Below are 22,930 nucleotides of genomic sequence, written 5' to 3' on the forward strand. Positions count from 1 at the left end.
CACACACACCCCACCCCAACACACACTCGTACCCAGAAGCACACATGAACAGAGGGGACAGGACACAACGTATCTTCGCACAACTTTAATTCGGTCAAATAAAAACACAGAGGACACCTGAAAAATTAAAAAGCTGACCCCCCCCCCACCTCAGGAGTGATCAAAGCCCATGTCCTGAAAGAGTATTTTACATAAGGGAACAATTTGGCACAGGTTTTTTTTTTTTTTTTTTTTTTACCTCTGAGAACCCATGTGCCCCACCCACCCGAGAGTAGAAAATACATGCCATGGCTAAATCAATCACTCTTAAAATAACGCAATACCCCAAAAAAAAAAACTATAAAATGTACAAAGTTGAGCATGAAAATTATGGGGCGCTACAGTGGCTCAAGTGCCACTGATTTATGGGGTAGACGGGAATCTTAGATAGAGCTAAAATAGCCCCTTGAGCGACAATAGTCCCTACAGAGTATAAAGAAACGCGTTGGCTTCAATCAAATTGATCCAACAATATGATGCATTCTTATGTACACGTAGCATCCAAATCCCAACCCTATTCAGTTTTTTTTTCCCTCCTCATAAAATTCAGCCATGATGCTGGATCTTGCTGAGAGTACTACCTGGCAGCAGAAAGAGACAGCAACAGTGACAAGGGGGGGTGTTTAAGACATGTACAGTATCAACAATATATACAAAGCTCTCAGAAAGGGCCGGAGGTGAGCAGAAACCACCGAACAAGCCGTTTGTTCACTTGTTCTCCAGTAGTGTCTTTACGTCCTTGATGCCATGGTCAGTCGCCACGGCAATCACGTGGTCAAGCGCATTCATACGGCCCAGCAGCTTCAGCACTTCCTTGATGTGCTCCCTAATAAACAGCAAAGGGAACAAGATGAGCAGGTCTCACCGTGAGACATTCCTGATTAAATTCATGTTTCACTAAATCAGCAATTTTGGATATTTTAAGAATATGGCAAAACTAGGCAATTCGTTTGGGATTAGAATTAAAGTTATGATTTTATGGGGAAAAAAAAAATCTAAAAATCATAAGAATAAAAAAAAAAAACTATATCACGGTAGCTGGACCATGTACCTGCAGTTCCTCTTCTCCACATCGGAGCCGCTGATGCTGATACGGTACAGGGTGCTGGCCAGGTACTTCAGGTATCTACAGAAGTTCTCCAGCTGAGGCAGGGTCTGTTGTCCCTTCATCCCGCTGAACCACTGCTGAGGAAAGCAGTCCACCACCTGGGGGCAGCAGCGAGCACAAGCAGAGAGTTGAGGCCTGCAGCGGCGCAAATGAAGACTTAAAACGTGCTACTGGTCAGAAGGAGGAATGATCCCTCACTCTCTGGCTCCTGACAATGCTATCCTCGCCAGGCTCAGTGGTCTGCAGGGCAGACAAGATGTAGCGGTTCAGAGTGCTGTCCACTGCTAGCTCCCTCAGGGTAGAGTTGGACAGGATGCCATGCCATTGCAGGATGTTCCCCATGAGCTGTTCACAGAGACAGAGGTTTAAAAAGCATTAGCATTCTTCCAGGAAAAAAAAAAAAAAAAAAGTTCATTCTACGATAGAGAATGTCATTCTCTCACCTTCACACAAGACCAAAACTGCCGTTGGGAAAAAAGGTATGGGCCCGAATTCTTGTTCTCCAATAAGCTATTAAAATTTAAGCAATACAAGTCAGAAGGCTGACAATAGGACTTGAGAATTGTGTCCCAACAGTCTAGTCCATAACTCTTACTTCTTTGGAAACAGAGGCATGAAGATGTCATCATCCAGTGTTCTCCTTATCCGCAGCACAATGACTTTCAGAACCTCCTAAAATCCAGAAAAGGCCACATTACTTCATTTTGTTTCATATGCAATGGAAAAGCATGTTTGATTACTTGTTTATTTTATTATAACTAAAAAGTTGCCAAATGTCAAAGTACATGACGCATGTAATAAAAACTTCATATTTATTAGTGCTGCACTATTAATGTAATCGTAATCACGATGTTAGTCTGTGCGATTACATGAACGCAAAAAGCTGCGATTTAAATGTGACTTGTTTGGTCACATGACTTTCGATTCGGTTCAATGGAGACCTCAGATTCGTGACTCACATAGACATATGGGTACACGTACGTAAACGTCGCTGCCATATTGTGATAGGCTCTGCTGTGGAGTGAAGCATGTACATGTCTATGGAGAGACGTGGATAAAAATGCCTCACTCTTGTGCTGCTTTGGGCTGTACAAACTGCTGTATGCTCCAAACATTTCATAGGCTGGACAATTTCATAGGCTGGACAATTGTTTTGAATATATTTGGCCATTATAAAATCCCGTTTTATAAGTCTTAACCTTAGCTAAGCTAGGCTAAGCTAGAAAAGCTATGCATCCCTGTGTTCAAGTCAGCCTCCAAACAACGTTTTGGTTAAACGTAAGAACTATAATACAGGATTTTATAATATCCAAATATAATCAAAACAGTTGTTTAGCCTTACCAGGGTTTGTTGTTCGACAGTAATGTTTTTTTAAAGTAAATACTTTTTTGTGATTATTTAATTTAGTAGAATATTGTATTTTGAAAGCACTGGGCATTTCAAGTTGTTATAAGTAGTTTGTATGTTTCACTTTGAAATTAAACATTTCACTATTAGTAATTTGTATGCGACTTTTCATTGATATACAAGCAAGTGCTCTTTATCATATCGCAATCGCATTATTGATCTCAATAATTGCAATATGTCTTTTTCCCCAAATCGTGCTGCCCTAATATTTATGGAGGAAAAGTCCACCCCTTAATGGGACGAATGAAAGAGACATGAAGCAGGGTACAAGAGGGCTCACCTGAGTGTTTCGGCTGTCCCCATGCAGTACAGTAGGGTAACCCTTGATTAACTTCTGCATGAACATCACAAGCCTGGAGGTCTGAGTGCTGGAGAGGGGGTCCCATACCTGGTCTGCCACAACTAACGAAGTAGAGAAATGGAAAATGCAAGTAAAATAAATAAATAAATAAATAAAACACACACACATTAAAGCACATAGCATGTAGACCAATAATCTGCTTTTGAGAGTCTTCCCTGTCCTGGCTATAGGACACAGAGGAAGAGGGATCCCCCACACATTCGTACCCCCACCAGTTCTACCTGGAGTTTTGCCATTATGCACCTTAAAGTCTTATTTATATATGAAATGTCAAATTCAGTTGCACCGAGTACAAGTCACTGTCAGGTTGCTGATCACTAAATGTATCAAAAAGAGTTTCTGCTATCGATGGGTTAAATAATACGAATAAATGTTACAATGTTAGATGTATGCCTTTTAAAATTTGCCCATCTGGGACAAAAGTTTTTTTTTTTTTTTAATCGAAAAAAAAAATCACTATAATCTTCTTACCGGCCAGTTTGGGTAGGACGACTCTTTCCACAATAGATGGTAGCAGGCTGATGTCAACATCACCCTTCTGTGTGTTGGGCTGGTCAGAGCAGCCATAGAACAGCAGGGACTCAAACCACAGCATGTACTCAAAGTTCTCACAGTCCGTCTACCGGAGAAAACAAAGACACTCTGCATGAACATCTACCAAAATCTGTAACCAGGTTTTGTAAACCTTTAACTAACCACTAACCTTTTTTTTTTTAAATATATATTTTTAAACGAACGTGTATGGAGGGATTGCTACCTCTAGTGGACACCATGACATGAGCTGCAGCCGGACGAGTGGATTGAACAGCTTGGGCAGACACAGACCGATGTAGGCATCTCGGTAGCAGCTGAAATAGAACTTGCGCCACTCCTCAAAGCGGGACTTTATGCTGTCCAAGGAATGGAAGTCCTCCACAACGTCCTCAAACACCTTTTTAGCTTCTTTACAAATGCGCTCTAAATTGATAAAAAAAAAATAAAAAAAAAAGCACTTGTTACAACTGAGCAGCAACACAAACATGGTCTTGCAATACTACATGTAACGATTTATTTTTTCTTAAATACATAGAAATGACTCACCTTACCCATCTTAAATATTAGGACAAGTGCAAATATTACTGAATTTTTTTGCATTTTGATTTCATTTTCCAGAGAATCACCTTTCAGCACCGAAAAAACAAAAAATCCGGTCTGTACACACAGCCCATGTAGCAGACCAAACTAAAGGTAAAATGAATGTTAAAATGTTTAATTATTTGCCTGTTTACATTAATGCTGGTTAAAAATGTAAATAAATGCAGTGGCTGGTTGTGTTTTGTTCATGAAAATATCCAAACAATATAAAATCCAGCAAAAACATTATTCTGTTTTGTGCTTAGTGGCTCTTTAAAAGAAGTATGTATGTAAGTGCATAATAACTAAATTAAAAAAATTACTTCTTGACATAATGGTAGTAAGTGGGATTTAAACCTGTGACAGCCATTTTCTGGTTCACATTAGAGAAGTGAACCTTCACTGGCTTCATGATTGGATTACAATTATCAATGCATCATGATGCATCCGATAAATTTTTTACACTATCCACTAACAAAGTAGAGAAATGGAAAATGTAAGTACATAAAAAAAAATGGATCGTTGGATCAGGATTTGAACCGGCAACCTTCTGATTTCTTTAACTGCTAGACCACCACTGCCCCACAATGTTTTAAACATTGTTGTTGTAAACAGGTCCGGTAAGACTGTGTGAGAAACATGTACTTCATTATGCTTTCATGTGTCAGATTTCCATTTATATTTGTTTATTTCGTATCTCTTCTGGAAAATTGTCTTTTCAAATTGAGTTTGACCATAGGAACCCTACACATTATACCACATTCAAACCAAGCAATGAGAGTAAACAGAAAAATCCACACACATTTCTGGTAAATTATGGAAAAGGTCTTAATGTTCTTAGCGTTGAACCTTTGGACCCCACTAACATGATCACAAGACATCCTAGAGCACTGTTACAAGTGTTCTGGCTTCTCAAGCTTGCCAAAACTCTGTACAAGTGATGCCAACCAGAGCACAAGTTCTATTATACAGACACAATGTGCAAAGATTTATTCAGTACTTGAGCTGAAATTGTGAAATATGTAACGTTCACAAAAATGTTTAGGCTTTCATATTTAATTTTGAACAATGATATACTGTTCCCCAGAAAAATAATGAAAAAGAGCAATGTTTTTGTGCATGTCAAATATGTTTTCACTCTAATACAGAAGATATAGGTACCTCTCTCAAGGTCGAAGCTTGTTATGTCAGTGGAGGTCTCCTCATCATCACTAGACAGGCCCTCTTTATGATCCGCCCTCTTCCCGGACTGCTCCCTGGCTTGCCTGCGCCGTGTTCTATCCAGTTGGACAAGAGTTGCCATGTGAGATATCCTTCATTCAACTATTTCATCCTAAAACTATTCTAAGAACTATTTTAAATAAACACTTGTAATACAACATCTACTACTCCAATTGTGGCGATTACGTTATTAACTGGGCAGCCCTGGGGTTTGCTACAAAAACATAAGCCACATGTTACTGCAGTAAAAAAAAACATGCACACATATTTATGTGACATACCGTCTTGCTTCTCTCTCAGCTATTCTTCTTTGCTTGGCATGCTCTTGATAGGCAGTTCGGTCTCGTCCAAAAGGGTCAAGATTAGGTGCCATCACAGCCTTATCTAAAAAAGGAAGACTGCAAATTAGCTGAACAGCATAATGATTGATAACCATAAACACTATTGTTCTAACTTGTTTCTTTCATTATTAATCTTCATAAACTAGTCATCTGTAAACCACCAAAGAGTCAACTTAACAACTGGCCTTAGTACAATCATTGTCAAAGGAAACACTTTGTGGCATAAATTTAGTACTACACTTTTAGATTTAGTTTCAAGAAGAACTGAACCTCAACTGAAGAGGAGAAACTTTGGTTTTAATCTACTTACCTTTTATGTGTACACAATGTATCAAAAGCTCACTTTCACAAAAACTCATTTAACACATCAGTGACAAACTATCGGTGTTCCATCAGACTCTGTTCAGATTAGCAAAGTGTCTTTTTCCCCGAGTGAAGGACTTCCAATTCACGGAACAATAGCTGTAATAATAATCACTCTCATTTGTCTAGCAAGTCTTGAGATGAGCACTACAGGATCGTTAGATTTGACCCTGACAGGGGCCCATTTATCCATTCATTCTTAATACCCGTAAAACTCACACACAAAACACACACCTTCAAACACGGGGGAAACAAAAAAGGCCGTTCAAATAAATAATAAAAACCTTCAAGATGGACTGACTTGAAAGGCTTGAAAACTCCGACGATTCATCTTTTATATCATCCTGTCTTCTCTGGACGAGCCGCGACGCCCGTTGCCTGAGTAACTGGTGCATGGCAGCCTCCAGCTCCAGGATGGCCGGTACCTGAAAGATATGATGGCTTTTGTGACAGCTGGCCTCACACAGGCAGGAAACCAATCCAGCCAGGTTCCAGGACTCTGTGTTGGAGGCTGTGATGGGACAAAATTGAATTTAACTCCTTCTTGGAAGGCAAACACAAAAGTTAAGTGGTACGTGCAACAAGCATGTACTTAAGAAAAACACTGCCCCCTCCATAGAATTTGGCGCTTGGATCAATGACAACTATATGCACAATCCACACTCTGGCAGCAGCTTTCAGATACTGCAGAGTTTTATCAAACAAGTACACAAGACCAGACCAGACAAAACATTAACAATAATGTGTATGTCCTCAAATGCAGCAGACTCTGCAGCCAGTATATGCATACGCATATTGCATATCACAAGAAAAATCTTTTTCCAGGTGAACTAATGCATTTTTCAGCCAACACTTATCACCACCTCCACACTGAAATGAAAGCACATCTCAGCCTGCTTATCGTCATCACTGCAGAAGATGCCTGAGGAAATGTGGTGTACATTTAAAAGCAATAATAAAGGAAGGAATGTGATAAAAAAAAAAAAAAAATTTAATAGAAGGATTCTGTCTGCCCAGTCAACATCCCAAACATCTGCCCTTATGGTGCACACACATCCCCCTTCACACTACATGCAGGTGGAATGACATGCCATTTGATCCTATCACTAAAATGTCATGCCTGTCACTTAAAATCTACTTCAGTCTCAGTTCATCAGTCTCATTTGACTAAGTGACAAACAGATAAAACATCTAAAAAATAGGTGCTTAGTATGCCATTTATTTCTCATTAAACACATTCAATTATTACCTTGACTAAAAGTACTTGGACATAGTAAGTCTTCTATAATTTATATACATTTCTCAAAGGTGGGGGCAATAAAATAAATAAAATGCACAATATTTAAGCACCACAAAAAATAAAATTTGCGTGTGATGGGTCATATTGAAAAAACAAGGCATTAGGTCAGCAAGCCAAAAAAAGGACAAAGTTATTTCTCCCTTACCTTTTCGCTGAAACACTCAAGCAAGTCTCGAACATACCCTCGCATTTCTTGCAAGAATTTATACTGGTCAGCGACATCTTGGGAGCAGCCTTCTAGTCTCTGTATAGTGGTATTGGACATTTGCAGATCCTCCTGGATTTGCTCGTAGCGCCGGGTGTTGGCACTGTGGCCCTGGCGCATGAAGCTGAGCCTGGACACACAGAAGAGGCACAAGTCCTTGTCACATCCCTCCGTGTGCCATAACGGTAACCTGTTCAAGGCAGGCTGGTCATCATTGTCCCATTACTCTCAAATCAAACTGTTCCAAGACTGGGTGCTTCTATTCATTTGGAACATTTAAAAACACAGAGCTACTTGGACACCAGATGAGATTTAAAATATTGGCATCAATGTTACCTGACCTGGGTTCTATAAAATCTTGGTGCCCGGGACAATGATAAATGAAGCATGGTGTCTGACTGTTAAAATGTCTACATGACCTTGGACACCACTTTAAAAAGAGGGTTCAGAGGAATGTGAATGATAAGATCAATGAAGCCCTACAGCTTTCTTTTGCCAAGGATGCATTTCAGCTATAAAAAGCAAAAAAAAAAAAGTTTTTTAAATGCAACAAAAGCACAAAAGAACAGTCCCTCGCTTTTAAGATTTATCAGGTAGCCATCGTTGTTTGATGGCAGTGAAGAACACATACATTTCAGGGAAGAAAGGTAAGGACGTGCGGTGAAGATTTGGGTATGGGGAGTTGGGTGAAGAAGCAGGTGAACCGCTGGTATGGAAAATAGGTCAAGCCCTACCTGTCTTTAAGACGTTTCTTTACCAGATCAGTAGTGATGGGAGTCAAGTCACTACTAGGGGGAGGGTACGATATTGAGCTGTCAGCTTTGATTGCCTTGTCTGGCCCTACTGGAGCGTAGGTGTAAGGCACGCTGTACGATGCTCCATAATTCTGGCCATCGAAGGTTGCCTGGTAATACACGTTTGTGTCCTCTGGCTGGCTGGTCTGGACCTGCAGATACAAAACACATAAATAGTCACTAATGCAGCATACCAATTTTCGGGGTGGTATCTGGTACGCCAGATTTGTTGTAAAAATTTCGCAACATGCTACATTTTTACATGACCTCCCTGTGAGACTTTTAAACATTTTATTACCATTTCCCACAGACAAGGCATTGTTTGAATTGTTGTTTTCAACCGGTGTGCTGCAATAATTTGGCACATATGCCATGGAAATCGGTACTGTTTAAAATAATATAAAAAAAACACAATAAATTCTAATAAATATTTTAAAAAGATGAAAAGAAAGACAACTTGCAATTATAACATTACATTTTTGCTACAACTCTTTCATCGATCCTTCAATAACATTCAAAACAGTTGTGCCAGTTAAGAAGATAGGGAGGTGATTACAGAGACATCATGTGGCTCGATGGTGCCTCTCTAGCCCATAAAAAAAAAAAACTCGAGCACTAATCCAGAAGTACTTCACATTAGAGTAAAAGGGGTCACTTCTAACAACAGAAAAAACTGTTTCCAGAAAACAGGGTGTGTTATTACTAAACAAATTAATCTATTTCATGATCTAGGTCATGCCTAACCCTATTTGCTTAGTTGTTGCACTGTTTAATATTACGACAAAGCCCTGAAGCCACACTGACCAAGCGTCTCATAGTACAGAGATCAGTAAATTCCCCAAATTCCAAAACAAGATTAGGAAATGGGTGGTAGTAGCCTAGTGGGTTATGAACCAGAGGACCACCAAGTCACAGGTTCACACCCCACCAACTACCATTGTGTTCCTGAGCAAGACACTGAGCAACCCTGAATATCTGTGGGGGGGACTGTCCCCATAACTACTGATTGTAAGTTGCTCTAAATAAGGGTGTCTGATCAATGCCGCAAATGACAGACTGACTGCAGATCAGTTTTCCAATGACATGTAGCACTGTTTGGAAATCATTGAGGTAAATCATGAGGGTAGTCTGATTGTGATGATCTGCATCAGGCTCACCTGTGGGATGCTGATTCCCTTCCTTATCTGCTCCTGCTCCCAGCGGCTCACCTCTTCATCCTGGCCTGCAGAGTCCAGGGCTTCATCATCACTGCCTTCGATACCTAAACAGAAGGGGAAAAGTCAATAGTCATGCCCTACAGTATAAAAAAACACGAATGCCAGAAAAGCACCTGGTTCAGAAGTCTGTGTGAATGAGACCTTAACTCTCATCTCAACTGATGTATTTGAAAACATAATGTGAAGTAATGTGAAAAAACTAATATGATGCATCGTTAATCATGACAGAATCGAGGTACCAGTGAAGGCTCACACCTTTAGTCTCTACTAGTACAATTCTTATAATGCAACCTCCTCCAATGCTGCTATGCAATCGTTGACAACAGCTATTTTTGCTCAGGAAACGGCAATCACAAAAGAAGCAGATCAACGGAATAGTGAGAGATGAAGACTCTAATTTGCTCTTTACTGTGTCAGTCGGGGCACTAACCTATTTCCTCCGCAATCATCTGCCGCTGACTCTTCTGCTTCACGCCACTGAAGACAATCCTCTTCTCGTCCTCATCTTCATCACTGCCATCCTGCTCATCTTCACGCATCAGCCGCTTCTTGGGGGCTTCCACCTCCACCAGCGGCGCATCTCCACCCTGCTCGCGTGCCAGCTGCCTGCGCTTGCGAGCTGCATGGATGAATGCAGCATCTGGGATTTCGCCTGTGGATGTAGCCATGTGACATTTGTTCTCAGAGGTCTGCATCAGATTTCAGCTTCTACCCTTTAGATCTGGGATAGCAAGGACGCTGTGTGTAATAACATGGCCAGCCGAGAAAGTTGCATTTATCAGACGCCCTTATCAAGAGCGACTTACAGTCAGTAGTTACACGGACAGCCCCCCCCTGGAGACACTCAGGGTTAAGTGTCTTGCTCGGGGACACAATGGTAATAAGTGGGATTTGAACCTAGCCTAACCCACTAGGTTACTACCAACCATGGAACTAAATTCGACTTGAGCTGAATTGTACAGACCATCATTATAATGAAACACCACATGAATGATTACAAACCTGCTTTCACAATGGCTCTTCATTAAAAAATATGAACCAAATTGAAAGTGTTGAATAAATGGCAAGGGGAATAAAGACGAAAGCTCACCGGGCCTGAGTGTACTCAGAGAAGACAGTGCATTAAAGGCCCCTCTACCAGACTTTGAATCATTTTCCTCTGGGTCATCATTGCTGTCCACCTCCATTTCTTCTTCTCCCTGCTCACTACTAGCCCGACTGCCATCGGTCCTCGGTTCCTCTTTTGGAGCATGAAGGGCCTGCCCAGCCCCACCTAAAAGTTATTTTAAAAGAGAATTTCAGCGTGTAGGTGTGGCTCGGTGCATTGTGTCTCTAGAACGGTACGTAGTGGGAAAACAGTCAGGAGCTCTGGTAATCACCGCAATAAACCAGAGAAGCAAAGTAAGACACACGTTCCACTCACCGTCAGTGGCACTGCCATCTTGGCCAGCACACCCACTCTTCTCTAAATCTTCCTTATACTCTTTCTTCAGCTGCTTCACAATCTTCTTGCTGTGGGTGGACTTCTTCACTCTGAACACCTCCGTATCATCTGGGACACGAACACGTTGCCGTTACACAAAAGCAAAAAGGGGATAAGACGTCCATTGTCTGGAAATCTGCTAATTCATTTCGCAAGAGGGGACCGACCGAGTAGTTCAGACAGAGGAGACCTGATCTCAGGTCATATTTAATTTATCAAAAGCCTTTACATCGAAGGACACCTTAAGTATCCCACATTATCGCGACCTAGTTTAAAATAAAAACTCTTTACGCCTGACATACAGCAGCGCCTTCGCGTGGCCTAACGACAACCAACTTAATAGATGTTGTGTGAATTAGTTCGTCGGCGAGCACACGAACTCGGGCACCTTCTTCGTCGTGGAAGCTCAGGAGACTCGCTTTAGGCGCGCCGCGGCTCTCCTTGGGTCGCTTCTTCTCCTTCGCGGCCTTCAGGGCGCTTGCGTTAATCCCGTTGCCTTGGTGGAGCCCCGAATTGGCCCCGACGCAGTTCTCGGCGTTGCTAGCACGGGGCTCGGAGGCACTTTCTGCGGCCGCGGGGCCACATGGCTGCAGGGGCGCAGTGTGCTGCTGCTGCTGCGGGGCTTGTGGCTGAAGCGTTAGCGGCGGCCGTGGAGCGTCTTCGCTCTCTTCGTCATCAGAGTCGTTCCTCCGCCTGAAGTTGCACCTCTTGGCCTTCTTGAACATCTCGCACTGGGCAGCAGCACCAACTAAGGGCTACGAACGGGTGCTAACTACTGAGGGAGCTCCAGCACCAGACCAAAACAAAGCGCACCTGAGAAGATAGCATTCTCCCTCGCCGCCGCGGCCAACCTGTGAAGAAAGGCCCGGATGAAAATCTTTCGCGTTTGACAGACTCCGCGGACACGACAACGTCTGCGAGCGCACTGCTGCCCCCTGCTGTACTGGATGAAAACAGAAGCCGGCCAACTGCGGGCGGGTCGGGGAAACCTACCAGCCGGTCTGGTCACCTCGCGACCCTCTTTATCGGTAACCATAGCCGCCAGAATACTAATTTACACCTTAGATGAAAATACACAGTTCCAACATTCGATTGTGTGATCTGTGTGATAGAAGCCTCTGCGTCTCTATTTAATGACTCCTTCTCATCTTCAACGACGAAAAGTAAAAAATAAAAGTGAAGTGATTGTCACTTGTGATACACAGCAGCACAGCACACGGTGCACACAATGAAATTTGTCCTCTGCATTTAACCCATCACCCTGAGCGAGCAGTGGGCAGTGTGTGGGGACGGTGCACCTTGGCAGATTGGGATTTGAACCGGCAACCTTCTGATTCTATCCAACAGATCCTCCCTCCTCGAATAGTTTAATACCTTCTGATTCCTTAACCGCTAGGCCACCGCTTCCTTAACCCCTGCACCTCTGGCTCCTATTATATTCTCATTATACTTACTTCCTCTTGGAGATATTTTGCGAAAGCACAATGTTTCTTTTCATTTCTATTTTCGGCCCATAACAAAAGAAAGGACACAAGCGTAAACCTACTAAGACGAAACGGAGAATTTTAACCAGTATTTTATTAACAACTAAATATATAAATAAAGAATTACATACAAAACAAATTACAACGAATAACAGCAAACAAAACAGGAAAAAAAGAGAAAAACAAACAAACGCTGAAGCAGGCCGACGCAACAAGTTGCGTCGCCTCCTAGGCGAAGCGCAGGGGAACCCGGAAGTGATGTCAAAGGGCAATGGTATGGCACGGCAAGCGCAGCCCCGAAAAAGGAGACTGAGGCTCCTTTTATTCCGTCTGTCCCACAGCAGGAACAGGTGGACTCAATTTACAATCACCAGGCTCCTGCAAACAACACAAAACACACAACAGAAACACACCCAAAAATACCAGGAAGTAACACCCCCCACCACTAAAAATCAACATTTACTGTTGATCAAAAAAAAAAAATTATTTATTGGTAGGAGCGTGTCAAGGCGTCCGCCAAAACATTATCAGAGCCCCTTTTGTACCTGATCTCCAGATTTAACCCTTGTAAATATAAAGACCAGCGCATAAGACGCTGATTGCCATTTTTCATCCTGGTGAGGAAGACAAGAGGGTTATGATCAGTGAACACTTTAACGGGAATGGAATCCAGCCTATTTGTCACACCTTCTCTGTTCTTACACTAAACCCCTTTCTCTCAGGTCCTCAGTCCAGAGACTAATGTCCAGTCCTCGGTCACATTACAAGCACAGAGGTGACAGGGCCTTTGCAGTGGCCGCCCGACGTCTATGGAATGACCTACCAATCAGTGTCAGACAGGCCCCGTCATTCACTGTGTTTAAATCTCGTTTAAAAGCTCACTTATACACCCTGGCTTTTAACCCAGTGTGACGTGGTTCTTGTACGGTGTTCTTATGCAGTGTTTTATGTTGCTTCTTATGCAGTCCTTTCTTAATTCTTTTAATATGTTGTCTTAAATGTGCTTTATATATAAATGTGGAATGGTATAGATTATTGCTTTGCCTGTAGTTATTAGACCGGACTGGAATGGGATAGCAGTGGGTCTACAATCTGACCAGAATTTATGTCACCCTTTTATAACCCATAGATGGCAGTATTTACACAGTTGAGACCTTGTTTAAAGTAGGTCTGTGCTGTTTTATTATTATCAGCAATTGTCGAGATACTTGATTTTATCAAGAGCTCTGGCCTTGTAAGAAATACTGTCGAATCTGTTGTCAAAAATGGATATTCTCCTTCATTCTCATTGCTGTTGAGAGGGCTTGAAAAATCCAAATGGCTTTTTCATGAAAAGTAACCCTAGTAAAGATATTCAAATTCCCATATGTCTTAATCAGACACATCTCATCTGAATCTGAATAATCTGTCACGATATATATGAAGTTGTGGTGAGTTGGCGCCCTGCCCTGCACTTGGTGTCCTGGGATGGTCTCCAGCAGCCGGACCCTTAGCAACAGGACTTATGAATGAGTGAGTGATAGATATAAGATGGAAGAAAAAGAGGGTTTGAAGGACAATAGTTCTGTCTTGAACAGCCCCAGGAACAAGATGGGCTAATGCTTGAGTGAAGTGTTATAGGAACCAGTAAGAAAAAGTGGACAGGTCGGGTTTGGGCTCGGGTCTAACAGAAAAGTTGGAAAGGGGCTGACATCACGCGCGTTGAAGCGCATTCCCGTACCATTCCCTCCGCATGATTGTCAGGGCTGTTATTCCTCGGGCCTAGAGCAGTGGAAAAAGAGAGGGACAAATCAAAATGGAGTCGCCCATTGAATATTGAGGTCATTTTCCCTCCTCTCTGCTGCAGAGAAATCTCTTTAAAATATATATTTTGTATACCCCTTCGAGAGCAAAATGGCACTGGAGTGGATGGAAGATGGCGGGCTGCATACAGACCGTCAATCTGCTGGATACAATCCTATCATACCCACCAGAAGGGAGTGAAGTCCGGAATGAAGTGCATTTGGTTCACACCCCACATGAAGAGCATTTGTAACATTAATCCTGTTGAACTAGAGGCCTGGTCATATCCGCAGAGCTACAGCTGATTTTTAAACTGGGTGCCTGAATGCGATAACTTTAAGGCCTGCTCCTGCAGCACTATGTCCACATGCCTATCTCAGCCACCTTGAACATAACCGGCTCACTCCACAGGAAAAGGAAAGCCGGTTCAGGGAACACGTCACCACTACAGCAGCTTTTTTTTTTTTTTGGGTGGGGGTGAAAGCTGCTTTTCCTCCTTTAAGAAACATTCATGTGTGCAGTCGGCTGACTTCACGTGTGTCAGAGATGCCACGTTGACTCTGGAATGCATGATGTCTTGAACTTCAAACTTAACAAATGCATCCTGCAGCTTCATAGGATGCGTCTCCTTCACCACTGCATGAGCATTACACCAAACTTTTCCCTCTGCTTCGGTCTAGTGTTCACAAATAAAAGTGTTTTGGAGATGCACTGGATCATTGCCCCATTAGTGCATTTAGGTGACAACACAAAAAATAAATGGCTGTAGGAGGGAACCACAACAGAACCACAGAATACTTCAAAAAATAAATCAACACCTCCGGAGGCAGAATAGGTCAATGTAGCTTAAAAACAGTAAAAGTAGCGCAGCACTGTTGCTACAGGGAGGAGAGTAGTAATAATTGATCAAAGGGCTATGTTGGCTTGATCATCCACCATTTTCTTTCTTCTTTGTAAGGTGTGAGTTCAGTCTTTGAATGACTTTACAACCTGTAACTTCTATAAAGACATATCCCTCACAAAGGCTGTCCTCCTCATAACTAATCTTCATCACTCTTCATCACTATAACTGGCAGGTTTACAAAAGCACAGAATTAATTATCATTCTGCAATTAATAACCTGCATCTGCAATTTTGTACAGTGTGCATTGTTCTCACATCAACCGCAGAGGGGGTGCCGACTGCCTGTTAAAATGTGCCATCACTGAACCAGGCCAGATCCTGCAATGTTTGTATGGTTCTGGGCCTAATTTCGTGCATAATTATGGCTATAAATCAGCTCCTGGCACACGAGAAGCTCGTCAATAACGAGTCGGAGGAGGAGAACAAAGGCAAAGCTCCACAGCCCCATGCTGCTGTTACAACACTGAGAGACCCAGCCAGCCAGGTTCCTCTCTCCAGAGACCTGTAGCCAAAGGGCATCTGTAGCTCCTCTTTAAAGGAGCTGTCCACCAAAATCCATTATTTAATGCATGGTTCCTCTCCGTGAGGACAGGTGGGAAAAACTGCCTTCTGCAACACTGTCGTGAGCGAAGCATTTCAGCAAGATTTTTCCTAAAGTGCCCTAACAGTTAGGAGTTATGACAAATTATTAATGTTACATTGCCCGTCACATTAATTGGACAGAAGCCCAGACAGCAAAACTGAACATGAAACATTAGACACATCTCCACTTTGCTTTAATACATTTTATTGAAATTCACTTACTGCACATAGAGGCAGACTTACTTTTTCAAAAGGAGGCAAATATCTGAAGCAAAGTTTCATTTTGGCATTTACACTACATGAGCAGATTCGTTCTCAATGCATGGAGCATAAAGGTTAGCACAGAAGCATTTTGGTCCACCGCAAGTGGAGTAAAAGCTGCACTTGCGAGGGTAATAACATGAAAAGATGAACACAAGATGAGATATGAAAGAGCAAAAACATGAATGGGTTTTGTCAGGTTTGTAATGAGACACTGCGCCCTCACAAAGAAAGACAAATGGGGACCTTTTCTAGAAAAGACTCTGTCCATTATACCCAGTAAATGCGATCCTGCTAATGAAACATGTTCTCACTCAGGCCAGCGATGGCAGCGGCGCTGAATTACAGCCACATTACAATCTAAGCACAGGAGCTGATTGCACAAGAGAAATTAAAGTGTTGCAATATATTACGCTGATGGGTAATTAAATTAATTAGAGGAAAAAAAAATTGGTCATTAAAACGATTAAGGGGGGGGGGGTATTTCCCTATCTAGTTGCTGTTGCTTTCCGGATATAGTACTTTTCCCTGTAGAGAGAGAAGGGTCCTCGTCTTCACAGAGTCATTTGTCATGTGACCCTGGGAGCTACACACTCTGAGAGGTGCAGATAGTGCTGTGATGTCACCTAATACTATAGAAGTGTTTAATGGCACTCTAAATCACCACAGCTTATTACAGTTTTGAAATAAAATTGGCTTGGGAGATGGAGAGAAAGACAGAACAGAGAGCAAGAGACAACTTATGCAACGTGAAGGTATCTTCTCTTAATGGAGTGATTGGGTTGGTTGAGGTGCGGTGGTACTCGCCTAATGGGTAAGACACTCACCTACAAACCAGAAGACTATAAAGTAACAGGTTCTAACCCCACTTACTACCATTGTGTCCCTGAGCAAGACACCTAACGCCCAGTGTCTCCAGGGAGACTGTCCCTGTAACTACTGATTGTACGTTGCTCTGGATAAGGTCTTCTGATAAATGCCGTAAATGTAAAATGTACATTTCCCACATAACTATGGTCTTATTTTGTTCAATTTTACGGTTACATATTTTTAAAATCTTTATATGGTGTTTAAAGTTGTGGATCAGAGATGTGGGCCACATGGTCTAGCCTTTGTGTGAAGTATGACTGCTCTCCCTGTGATGACACACGTGCCCTCCACTTTCTCACACACAGTAGGTGGACTGGCGATGGATTAAGCAGAGATGGACAGTGAGTGAGTGAGTGTTGCTAAACTTACATTTGCACCCCCTTTGGAACCTTTGGAACGGGACCAGAAAATGACAGAAGTGACGTTTAAAAAGTGCTCCAAGAAACCCTCCAGGATTAGAGCTATTTACTGCAAAATGTGATTGAAAATGTTGCCAACATCCAGCCTCTAGCTTCAGTCCTAGGGACCTGCAACGCTGTAGTAGTTAGTTTAGATTCATGAAGGCCTTCATCAACTAATGAGGTGAATCGGGGTATAAAAGCTGAGGGGAGGGACTCCAGAATGCACCAGTTCTTCTGTGCTGACACTGCTCCATGCCAGTTGTCCTTGCTTTCCATAACCCGCCAGGTTTCTGTAGAGGTCTGAGCTGTTATCGATCTGTAGGGTAGTAGAGAGGGAAGGAGTAGTAGATTGTAGAATTTTGCAGAGTCTTCCACTTGTCTTTACAGCCAGGCCCCTGGGCTTAATCACAGTAATGAAGCTCCTCAGCGGCCAGAACAAGAGCTGTTCTACAGGGAACGTAGACCTGTAGAGCCCAGACACAGAGACAGAGGGAGGCAAAAGAAAAAGAGATCATACAAGTGAAAAAAGGGGGTCACGGAGGGAGAAAATGAGAGGGCAAGAGAGATAGATTATTATGCTGCACTGGGTCGAACTGCTTCAGCAGAATACATTATACACACATCCGCAATTGATGGACTCTGGCCTACTTGTGGCCAGCGAGTGAATATAGAATAGCCTGTTCCCAGTGCTGGGGCACCCACACAGCGAGATCATCAGAGGTTAAAAAACAAGCTTCACTTCACCCAGTTCTGATGAATAGATGCTATTAAGAGCCAATTTGAGATAGCTAACTTACAAAGCAAGAGCGAATATATATAGTTCACAGAGACTGAGGGGAAAGCCCTTTAATGCACCATTACTGCTGAGCTAAAACAATAATGTGAGCAACCTCTGGACGGAGTGATGCAGTTGCCATTAGAGTCACTGATGACCCCTGACACTCTGCACCTATAACATTGACCAGAGGGAAGAAGGACAGCGAGAGGGGGTCCACCTATTGCACTGTGGAAAACATACAGAATTTATAATATGTAAGCAAATTATTAATTTAATGCAGGGGTTTGAGAATGTTCTGAGAAATAAAATGAAATTAAAATTCAGGAAGCAGCTTAATGAAGCGCAAACACTAGAAAACGTTCAAAACTTACTTGTTCTTCAGTAAAAAAAAAAATGCATTCAAAGAGTGGGGTTGATAAGACACGGCAGGGGAAGGTTTTTTTTTCATGACATTAAAATTCATCAAAAAATGTGTGCATACCTTGATTGCTGCCATAAGCCTATTTGGACCTGTCACAGTCAATTTGATGCCCACCTGAGGATTCTGAATTCATATAACTCTTTACTAGAGGCAACGGTCAAGCATACTGCATCAAATTTGTGTTCAGATTTTGGGATTTTTATCCCTCTCCAAGCCATTCAACCTGAAGGCTTCCAAAAAACTGTGCACAACCAATGCAAACTGGTTCATATTTTAGACTTTTTTTTTTTCAGAACTGGTTGTGAGAGATGTCCAGAAAACGCCAGAAGATGGCACTGCAAGAACCAGGAAAGCACACGGATGCTGGGGGTCCCCGGGGCAGGAGACAAAGGGGGGTGGGGGGCTGAGAAGAATGTTTGTTCAGATAAACGAGCGACTGGGCGAGCAGCACAAAGCCAGCTCTCATACAGTGCATTGATTTACACTAAAGAGGACTCTGTAATCCCGGTGCAGATGGTCGGATGTCTGAGCCGTCAGCACTCACATCAAAGTGTTATTTTTGGGGAGGGGAGAGGTTTGAAGCAAAAACAAATTACTGACAATAAGGCTGCAAAAAAAAAAAGTACAAACACTGAAGGGTGAAAACATCCCTTTCTGTGAATAAAAACACGCTCCTTTGAAGAGATGAGGACACATCACAGGGCTGATCTCTGTCTTCTTTCTCTTTACCCACCAGGAGGATCATGGGAGCATTTGAGGGCCATAGGGTCGCAATAAGTCCAAATTTGGGCCATAGCTAAGACACTCTTCGACTATATAAATGTCCTTTAAGCTCAAGATTTAAGGTTGTCCCTTTATAATATGCTCAAATTGTTTTGGAGTTGAGGGAACTGTGACAGTAGAATTTAAGCCATGTCCACTAGCCCAGTATGTGACTGGAGAAGCACAAGGCTACAATGAAAAGTGGTGGTAGATGTTGGAGTCATGTACAGAGGGATGGACATATTAGCACACGATTTGATCATTGCAATTTCTTCATAGATGCATGGTTCCCGACTGGAAGTCTGAACAGATTTGTAACAAATTATCAATTTGAAAAACATTGACATGAACAGGGTTGCACTGATGCAAACCAGGTAATTTGGTTTGGGGAGAACAGAATGATGAAAAAGACACTTCACACCACTTATTCATAGGAATGGTCCCGGATGTTACAAGATGTTGAGCCAGGGTATTCAAATGGAGACAGAGAGATGGGAAATTAAATTTAAATTGAGGAGGTGCCCTAAACACAAGTGAAGCCAAAAATAATCTACCAGTCCATGACATTGAAAATATATAACTACTGTATCAAAGCAATAGCACAAGGGAAGCATGCGTCCACATGAGTGGCTACTGGGTGACAAAGCATGTCTGGACTCAGGTCATTTCCAATGAATGCCATCATTATGCCATCATATGTTTGTCATCTGTTTCAAATTTACCTGGGTAACACACTTGCCTATGAACCAGAAGATTCAAATCCCACTACCATTGTGTCCCTGAACAAGGGATGTGCAAGTATCCAGACACATTTTGTTGCTTCACCGTGTGCTGTGCTGCAGTATTTCACAATGACCATTTCACTTTCACTTTCACATTGCTGGTACTTCACTGTGGTTCTAAGAATAAAGCTTGAATACATGGAGGTCAAGGGTATATTACAGAATTTCACAGAGGCCATGGGAAGGGCTAACTTCATAGTCAGTATGGGTTTTCCTGAAACAGGGTTGCTGTGTGTGTGCATGGATCCAAAGGATTTAAATGCAAACATTAAAAGGCAATTCTGAAGAGGAAAGAAAACCTTTTATTCCTCAAACATGAATATGTCACTTGAATTCCAGTAACTAAAAACTGATGAGACAAGCTGGAAGCGGTGCACAATTAACACTCTCTTTCCTTTGGGAATTAGCTCTGCCCTTGAAATATCGCACAACGGCAAATTCAACATCAAGATAAAAAAATAGCAACAGTGAGATAACGATTTTTGAGTGACAGTGTCGTCAGCAGGAATTCTGCAGAACATGGCTAATGAAGACAACGGAGCGGCAAATGTGCAAGGAGAGAGCACACAGGGTTCTTCTCACGGTAACATACGCAAACCAAACCTATCAAATAATACAGCTCAGCTGATTCATCACATGCAAGTATCCAGCGGTGTGGTGACCGGTGCCAGATCCTTCACGGTCAGTGACAGATGCAGAGCTGTGCTATGGCTGAATTGCAAAGGATTGCCCAGGCTAAGCACTTCGTACCTACATGCGCCTACATATACGTACTTCCCAGAGTTACCATAGAAACAAAGCACTGCTCTCGGGGATTGCACAAAAAAAGGTGACATTTTCCCACGGATACAGTGAGATGAGGTTGCTGCACTCAGCGATGTTGAGCTATCACGCACACAAGGCACACAGATGTATATTACGTCCGCAATATTCAGATGTCTCTCCAGCTACTCGAAATGTTTAGCTTGCTGAGAAGATGCGATGCTTCATGTCCTTGGCTGTTGTACTACTGTCAGCCTAATGGGAGCAACTATCTGGATGGGCTGAAGAAACTCCCACATTTACTGAGGAAAGTGGTGCATCATCTCCAGGAGGGCTGGAAATAGGGGTCATATCCACAATACTACCACATCCAAGATGAGTGTTTGCTTTTAAAATGTGACAGGATGTTGGTGCCCAGAGCACTGAAATGCTTACCAGAATACAAATCATGACAGGAAAATCAAAGACACGAGCTCCCAAACATGTACTCTTACATTGGTCAATTGATATCACATGTCAGGAATATAACCACAAAACAGCCGAACAGTCTCTCATCATCTTGATAGATCTTTCCCACTGGCCCTGGAAAAAGTAAGAACTTGACAATGCAGTGATAAGGCTAAGAATATTTACTGGCTCTGGACTGCCTTCCCAAGTACCCAGAGAATACACTGCCAGCTCGGACAACGATGGGTTCTGTGATTATTCACCAGAATATACTAGGCAGGGTAGTGTCTGACTACAGCCCGTCATTTGCCAGCAATGGATTATGGGCATTTACTTGTTGAAGGGCAGAAAAACCGAATCCTAACTGTAGAAAAAAAAGACTACTGACAGGACTGTCTTCTTGCTAAGAAAAAAGGAAGACACATAGGAACAGCCCCCCTGGAAAGTGGCAAGTAGCCAGAAGTGTTTTAGGGCCAGCAGATTGCAACCAGGCTTTCCTGCTGTGACTGTGTGGGCAGGAAACACCAGTGAATTAAACAGACACAAAGGTCAGTTTATGTTCAGCCACAGATTTGGAAGCAATGTAGATACATGATCAGGAAACACAAGGAAGTATTCCAGAACAAGTGTTATGATCTAATGATATGTGGTGGTTGCTTCCATGGTTGTATAAGGAGATGAAGAAGCAGTTGATGACAACTCTTAAATTCATCATCCCATAAATAGGTTTTGTAATGTCTCATTTTATTAGCATTATCTTGATTCAGGTTATGGTCAAGATGCTGTACTGTGCTGTACTAAAACTTTGAGATGTCTGAATCCCTGTAAAAGTGATTATTTTTCCCGCTTTGTGTTCATCATCATTTTATTCATATATGCTGATTCCTACAGTAATCTCAGAAGTGTTACCTTTATAATCCTTTTATAAAATACTATTAGTATAGTATACTACTAATATTATTATACTAAAAGACCCTGAAGTTGCTGAGATATTCTCAGTTTGTTTGGGGTATTTCATTTAAAAAAAATGTTTTTTTTTTTAAAGGAGTCAAGAGTTGGAGAAGTTAACAAATTATAAGATAAGGCCTGTAAGGACCAACTAAGGTAGGGTCAGTTTACCTCAAGTGGAAGGAAACACAGACACAAACCCAGAGAGACCCACTCTCCTTGTAACATGGCTACACCACCGAAAGCTGGGCCTCCTCAGCCTTTTTAACTTTGCTAAAATGGGACAGAAGATGCTGATTATCATGTCTGAAACATGAGTTCTGGACAGGGTGACGCCAAATATCTAAAACACAAGAAATGTTAACATGAGCAAGGAACTTTTCTTAGTGCTTATGGCATTTGGCCCAGTGTTACAGGGACCTACCAACGAGTGCATTTGTCGAGCCACCGCTGACTGAATTACGCACATGCTAATATCTTGTTCAATTTAAATGCCCGTGGTGATTAGCGGAATCTCTTAAAAAGTACTTCAAACAAAAAAAGGCATTAACGGCCTCATTGATTCTTTGCATAACCATCCTTCAGCTAGGCTCATCAGCAGGGGTAATCACAATGTGCAGTCCATTACCAGCAGCATCACTTGCGCCAACCTCCAAGCAGGCCAGCTAATTCATCACTGACATTTTCAACATTAAAACCACGGCTTCCAGGTGAAGCCTACAGCCTGGACCAGCTCCCTTCGTGGTCAGACATATTTTATCATACAAAACAAGCCATGAAAAAAAAAGACACTT

At 42.3% G+C, this 22,930-nt stretch overlaps 2 protein-coding genes across 3 annotated transcripts in view; both read right to left on the bottom strand.

Annotated features, from left to right (window-relative positions):
- Positions 1 to 70: 70 nt before the first annotated feature.
- Positions 71 to 11,845, bottom strand: paxbp1 (PAX3 and PAX7 binding protein 1). The gene is made up of 18 exons (XM_028982496.1): positions 11,342 to 11,845; positions 10,894 to 11,022; positions 10,561 to 10,743; positions 9,901 to 10,122; positions 9,411 to 9,514; positions 8,194 to 8,405; positions 7,400 to 7,589; positions 6,256 to 6,379; positions 5,532 to 5,634; positions 5,191 to 5,306; positions 3,674 to 3,873; positions 3,388 to 3,535; positions 2,836 to 2,957; positions 1,743 to 1,819; positions 1,591 to 1,657; positions 1,346 to 1,492; positions 1,091 to 1,245; positions 71 to 865 (listed from the first exon to the last, which is right to left on the bottom strand). Exons 1-18 carry the CDS (start codon positions 11,676 to 11,678, stop codon positions 748 to 750), a joined length of 2,754 nt encoding a protein of 917 aa, XP_028838329.1. The 5' UTR covers positions 11,679 to 11,845; the 3' UTR covers positions 71 to 747.
- Positions 11,846 to 16,900: 5,055 nt separating this feature from the next.
- Positions 16,901 to 22,930, bottom strand: part of gbe1a (glucan (1,4-alpha-), branching enzyme 1a) — a 131,263-nt gene continuing 125,233 nt past the window's right edge. For both annotated transcript variants that reach the window (XM_028983895.1, XM_028983894.1), the window contains exon 16: positions 16,901 to 17,700. In XM_028983895.1, coding sequence (XP_028839728.1) covers positions 17,638 to 17,700 — 63 coding nt within the window. In that variant the 3' untranslated portion in view covers positions 16,901 to 17,637. The remainder of the gene's footprint in view (positions 17,701 to 22,930) is intronic.

This window comes from Denticeps clupeoides, chromosome 6 (genome assembly GCF_900700375.1).
Source record: "Denticeps clupeoides chromosome 6, fDenClu1.1, whole genome shotgun sequence".
In the NCBI taxonomy this organism is placed as follows: domain Eukaryota; kingdom Metazoa; phylum Chordata; class Actinopteri; order Clupeiformes; family Denticipitidae; genus Denticeps; species Denticeps clupeoides.